The 6,664-nt window shown below is 43.7% G+C and overlaps 1 protein-coding gene across 2 annotated transcripts in view; it reads right to left on the bottom strand.

The window, feature by feature from the left end:
- Nucleotides 1-6,664, bottom strand: part of TEKT1 (tektin 1) — a 25,271-nt gene that overhangs the window by 7,202 nt on the left and 11,405 nt on the right. For both annotated transcript variants that reach the window (XM_006863284.1, XM_006863283.1), the window contains one exon: nucleotides 4,019-4,241. In XM_006863284.1, coding sequence (XP_006863346.1) covers nucleotides 4,019-4,241 — 223 coding nt within the window. The remainder of the gene's footprint in view (nucleotides 1-4,018; nucleotides 4,242-6,664) is intronic.

The following is a 6,664-nucleotide window of genomic DNA, read 5'->3' as shown; positions in this document are numbered from 1 at the left end:
GCAGACAACTTCATCTTCCTCCCGCAGAGTGGCTGGTGGGTTTGAACCGCTGACCTTGCAGTTAGTTGCCCAGTGATTAACCTACTGCGCCACCAAAGCTCCTTTTATCAGACTAAGCCCTCGTCAAATTATTCCCAGTGAATAATAAAGCAATGATTAGGGAAAAAAGAGAAAATTTGAAACGGGCTATCTCATCACAGTACTGTATCTTCACAAAACAAAAAAAAAAAATGAGAAGGAAGCTGCAATCCGTTTCCAAGTGGCTCGTTTTGTTAGCCAAGCAAGGAAAGCCATTCACAAGGTGAGGGGATTTAATCATGTTTGATTGCAGCAACTGAATAAGTGTATCCTGAGGCTATAGATTTGTTTAAGACTATAAGCATGTTCTTACCATTGCTTGAAGACTTGCGGACACAAGAAGCAACATCAACAGTTCATTAAAAACCGAAAGGTTGAAAATGGGATAGCCGCTTTGGAAGACAGTCTAGCAGTTTCTTAAAAAGTTCAGAATAAGCTTACCATAGGATCAAGCAATCGTGTTCCTAGCTGCTAACCCAAATGCTTTCAAAACATCTGTCCACATAAAAGCCTGCATGTGAATGTGTGTTCTGGTTAAGTGCCGTCAAGTTGGTGCCGACTCATAGCGACCCTTTATAGGGTTTCTGAGGAGTAACTAGTGGGTTTGAACTGCCAACCTGGTAGTTCGAAGTTCAGTGCTGATTCTACAGTGCCACACACATGAATGTTTATTTCTATAGCTTTCTTCATAACTGTCAAAATTTGGAAGCTAATCAGATGTCCTTTAATAAGTAAATGGATAAGCAAAGGGTAGTATATTCAAACACTGGAAAATTCATCAACAATAAGAAAGAAGCTATCATGGTTTCCCATTAAGTCGGAGCATCCCTATTGGATGAAGCTGAACGGCACCACAGTTTCCGCAGCTGTAAATCTTTATGAAAACAGATTGCCTCATCTTTCTCCCTCGGAGCAGCTGGTGTGTTCAAACCCACTGCTCTTGCAGTGAGCAGCCCAATGCTTAACCCACTGTGCCAGCAGGGATCCTCTAAAAAACTTACAGAGCTTGTGAAAATGCCAGTTGCTCAAGCCTATGGTTACATACTGTAGTGTCAGCAGGCTGTCATTGTTAGGTGCCGTCGAGTCGGTACCGACTCACAGGGACCTTATGCACAACAGAATGAAACACTGCCTGATCCTGCGCTAACCTCACACTCTGTGCAGAAAATATCTGGATCTATCATGTGTTGAACCAGTTGAGTGAACCAAAGAGTGGACGTTATTCCTTCCTGTAGACATGACCACTGTCGGTTCCATGCATTTTTATCAGGAATAGAAGCTGAATATTGGACTTGCCCTACCACACAGCAATTCAAAGTGATTAAGTTTTCTTGTGATTTTTTTTTTGTTGTTTTTTTAGCTCAGAGTAGACAGAAATTTCCTGAAAGAGAACAATCTTCAACTGAATGGCTTTGGGAATTACTTTTTGCTACAGATTTGATAATTTTCATAATGAGCTCAACCTAAAATTTTAAGACAAAATAGCACTTCTATGCAACAACACTCATGGAAGCAACAGTCAAGAAATCAAACGATGTATATTATAGTCTGCTGCACAAGACCTTTTTAAAGTGTTGAAGAGCAAAGATATCAGCTTGAGGACTAAGGTGCACCTGACCTAAGCCATGGTGTTTTCAATAACCTCATATGCATGCAAAAGCTGGACAGTGAATAAGGAAGACCATAGAAGAATTGACGCTTTTGAGTTATGGTGTTGAAGGAGAATATTGAAAGTGCCATGGGCTGCCAAAAGAACCAATAGATCCGTTTTGGAAGAAGTACAGCCAGAGTGCTCCTTGGAGGCCAAGATGGCCAAACTTTGTCTCTCATACTTCAGACATATTGTCAGGAGGGACCAGTTGCTGGAGAAGGATATCATGTTTGGTAAGGTGGAGGGTCAGAGAAAAAGAGGAAGACCCCCAGTGAGATGGATTGGCCAAGTGGCAGCATCAATGGGCTCAAGCATGGCAACAATTGTGAGGTTGGCCCAGGACTAGGCAGTGTTTTGTTCTGTTGCGCATAGGGTCACTATGAGTCAGTACGGCCTCTCGATGGCACCTAACAACAACATGTAAAATGTATACTGTGGTACTCATTTCAACAATAATTGACATTGTTTGAATCACATCAAACCGTTTGAGTAATATCAAACTGCTTTCTTTTTAAGCTTCCCACACTGTCAAAAGTTACAAAAAGAAGCAAGGTTTAAAGATTCTCTTAGGGTAATAGTTTCAGGGGTTCATCCAGCTGCCACAGCTTCAGAAAGTGTGGATTCCAGGAGAATTTGAAATTCTGTTCTACATTTCCCCCTTTTGACAAGAATTCTTCTATAGAATCTTTGATCAGAATGTTCAGCAATGGTAGCTGGGCACCATCCAGTTCTTCTGGACTCAAGGTTGTTCATGGAGACAATTAGCCACACATTCCATATCCTCCTCCTATTTCTGACTTTTCCTTTTCCTTTGTTACTCCAAGCAAACAGATCAACTGTACCTTGTGTAAGCTTTTAAGACCAAGGTACTATACAACAATTTAGAGGTAATCTTTAAAACTTAAACAAAAAATGTCCCCTGAAATCTTCTTAAAAACCAAACAATAGTTTAACTAGGAAAGCATGGCTTCCTTAGATAGAGTCCCCACTGAATAGTTTTCATATTGTCTAGACAGTTCTGGTGAAAAGAGATGGGGATAAGATTCTTATGATTCAGTAGTGAGTATTTGTTATCATGACTAATTGCAACTGTCACACTGTAAAGGTAGAAGTTTTGTAACAAAAACATGGGATTAGTTAATCTTACATGTTTTGAAGGACCCTAGGACTATCAAGGGAGAAGAGCACAAGTGGAATGTAGGACCCTATCCAGAGAAGCAGCGACACCAGAGATGGAGGCAGAGATGGGGACATGGAGAGAGGGAGCAGCGGAGGACTCTGGACTCATGGACAGAGAGAGAGGCCAGGAGGCAGGTTTGCAGAATGTGCCCTTTGGTCGTTTAAATTATCATATATTCCTGAGTGTTTTTGTGTACACACACACACACCAAAAAAAAAAAAAAACACAGGGAATGGAAGCAAATACTGTTGAATGGTGATGCAAGGAAGAGATTGTAATCACTGAAATGAAACGATGGTTTAAAGCTGATGTTCTCCCATGTAAACTATCACTCAGTTCACAATTAAAAAAAAAAAAGTCTTCCTTGACAACAGAGGTTCTGTACTGTGAATACTGTTATATACAATTAAGTTCTGCAATAACAGTGATCTATGAGTGTATGCAGACTGAATGGATGTGGTAGGCAGGTGAAACTATACCCATGAATATATACAAGTTTGACAGAAGCTATTTCTACATGTGTATCGGCATATGCTGAAAATATATCCAAGAGTGTCATAGAGCATTCATGGGGCAAAGTTATAAAAGCTTCTTAGATATAACCAAACACCTCAAGGGAATGAGTCAATAGGCCTGGGGGCTCAGAATCATAAATTATAGTCTCAAGGGACACTAAGGGCATCTGGCACAACAGTCCACAAAGACAATGCTCTAGCTCCTACTTTAGTAAGTAGTGACTGGGGTCTTAAAAGCTCATAAGCTGTCATCTAAGATGCAGCTATTAATCGCTCCCTGAGTTGGAACTGACTTGTGGCAACTGGTTTTTTCTCAATGTGTTGAATGTCATTGTGACCAGTGAGGCTTGGTACCAGACAGCCTCCTCTCATCAGACTGGGCACCAAGACTAGGGCAAAGTCTCCCTCCAGTACCCAATTTTTCACAAAACTCAAAGCCTGTTGCTAAGGTAGGGATACATGAATGACCTTTGCTCATTGGTTAGCACAATATCACAAATCCAGAGATCTAACTGGCATGCCCAGAAGACATTCTGGTTTTCGATGGCAAAACCTCCTGATTCTGCTCCTTCTTGTTTCCTCCAGGGACCTCACCTTGGCCAGATGAACAGCCAGTTTGTCCTTGGCATCCTTGGTCTCCTTCAGCCCGTTCTTGAATGCCGTGTCCACCACATCGCATTGCCTGCACAGGTCGTTAGCCGTCTGAGACAGGATTCGGTCCACCAGGACCTTCAGCGTCAGGGAGTTGTTCCGCTGCTTGTCAGCCTTCTCCACGTTGGTGTTGGCGAAGTCCAACCAGTCTCCCATACTCACAGAGCTGAAACAGAACCCATGCATCATTCCCAGCACGTGTGGGCTGGGAAGAGGAGTGTGGGAGCAGGCAAGCTCCTGGAAACCCACTGGAATCTAAGCCCACCGACACAATCAGAAGCAGCTGGGACATGTCCCCATGTCTAGGCTGAGCGAACAGCGGTCTGTCAATGCTATCACTTTGGGGGCATTTACCTACACTGTGGCAGGTACGGGGCTGGAACCTTACAGACACTATCTCACTTAATCCTCACAATGGCCTAGTGAGCTAGCTCTAGTAAAACTCCCGTTTTGCTCATGAGGAAACTGAGATTCAGAAAGGAGAGGTAGGAAAAATACAAATAAATAAAGGTGAAGTAGCCTGGTCAATATCACTCAGCTAGGGACAATCTTGGGAGCACAGACTGCTAACCACAAGGTTGGCAGCCCAGCACTTAACCCACTGTGCCACCAGGGTGCCTTCTTTCTCTGTTAGTGTCAGGAGATTTATGTGCACTTCCTCCAAGGTCGGCATATCAAACCTACCAGCTGCTCCATGGGAGAAAGATGTGGCTGCTCCCTTAAAGACTCGTTGTTGTTAAGTACCGTGGAGTCGGTTCCGACTCATAGTGATCCTGCACAGGGTTTCCGAGGCTGTAAATCTTTATGGGAGCAGAAAGCCTCATCTTTCTCCCCTGGAACCACTGGTAGTTTTGAACTGCCAACCTTGAGGTTAGCAGCCCGATTTGTAACCACTATACTACCAGAGCTCGTCCCATAAAGACTAGCAGTCTTCCAAACCTTAAGGAGCAGATCTTCTCTGCCCTCCAAGGTCACTCTGAGTTGGAATCGCATCCTCAGCAGTGGGTTTTCACAGAGAAAGAGCCTGCAGCAGTGAGTGTGCATGGGACGGTGCATTCCAGGAGCACATTCAGCAGAGCAAGCAGTGGATCAGCTTTCTGCTAAGGGCATGAAGAATGGCTGCAGAGACCACTTACTTAGCAGACCATTTTCAGTACATGAACAAATTGAACAAGTCTCTCCAAAGCCCTAAAGAAAATGTTTTGACAGCAAGTGACAAGATTCTTGGATTTAAAAAGAGATGAAACCCTCGGGGGGAATCATCTTGCCAAAAAAGAAATCTTGGAATGTTTCCATGGCTGCTTGGGCTTGAGAGTGGAGAAAAGATATGAGCGCACCTTTGGGGATTATTTTTGCAGAACAAAACGGGACAGTCTCTTCCTTCTCTTTCAACACAAGTGTCTGAATGGATGAAAAATGTGTTCTCTGAGTCTTCCACTCAATATGAGAATTTGTCTTTAAGAGAAGAGGAAGAACTTTAAGCCCCAGTCTGACTGCACACTAAAGATAAGATTCACTGATAGATCCCTGGAAAGGTTCTGGATTTTTGTGGAACAAGAACCCACTGCCATCGAGTTGATTCTTGTTTATCGAGACCATATAGAGCAGACTAGAATTTAACAGGAGCCAACAAACCTCATCTTTCTCCCTCAAAGCAGCTGGTGGGCTTGAACCACTGACCTTGTGGTTCAACACAAAGAAAAGCAATGCGCATTCTGTTGCAGCTGTCAACTGCTTACTTCTGTGAGCAAGCTTTTTCCTGCTTAACAAGCATTAAGAGCAGAGTCACAAACAGTCACATTTCAGTTGAAAATTAAGGCCTTGAGGGTTTATTTCAAATTTGACCCAGAATTGAGTGTTTGTGCAGCAAAAAATAAACACAGGTCACAACTCAAGAGGTACATTTCATTCATTATTCTTCAATTCACAAATAATCCTTTGATACGTTATGTTGTTGTTGTTTACTGCTGTCAAGTCAGTTCTGACCCTTCGTGACCCTGTATAGGGAGGGTTTCCAAGGAGCGGCTGGTGAGCTTGAACCACTGACCTTGCAGTTCAAACTCACCCTCGTCGCCGATAAGGGGAAGTGAGGGAGGAGCAGCAATGAGGCGGAAAGCTAAGCCCTACAGTGTTCAATAGACTTCTGTGAACCCGGGTGAAGACCTGGTTGGCCAGCAGTGTGGCAAGACCTGGGGATTCTTGGGCCCAGAGTCAGTGACGTAGCCACAGAGGGCTAGGGTGGAGAGTGAAGCATCCAGTGGATACGAAGAGAGGGCATCTGCACAAGAACACCCACACTTGTCCTGGCTTCAATGACTAGATGATCAGAGCTCAACAACAAGAAGAAAGAAGAGGGAAAAAAGTGTAATCCTTACAGCAAGGATCATTCCCATCCCCTCCATACACAGAGTAGACAGGGATGGGCAACTTGGACATTGGCTACCCAAAATGGGGGGTGGGAGGCTACAAAGGCAAGAAGTGACTGGCTTACAAGCTTTCAAGAGGGAAGCTAGATTCATAGGGCACGGAGGAAGGTAGAATCTCCAGAATAGTATACAATCTGTCTGGGCGGGGCTGATGAAATGAAAT

Source organism: Chrysochloris asiatica, unplaced genomic scaffold (assembly GCF_000296735.1).
Source record: "Chrysochloris asiatica unplaced genomic scaffold, ChrAsi1.0 scaffold00054, whole genome shotgun sequence".
Taxonomy (NCBI): Eukaryota; Metazoa; Chordata; class Mammalia; order Afrosoricida; family Chrysochloridae; genus Chrysochloris; species Chrysochloris asiatica.
Note: the sequence above shows the minus strand (reverse complement) of the source record. Positions and strands in the feature narration are given on the sequence as shown.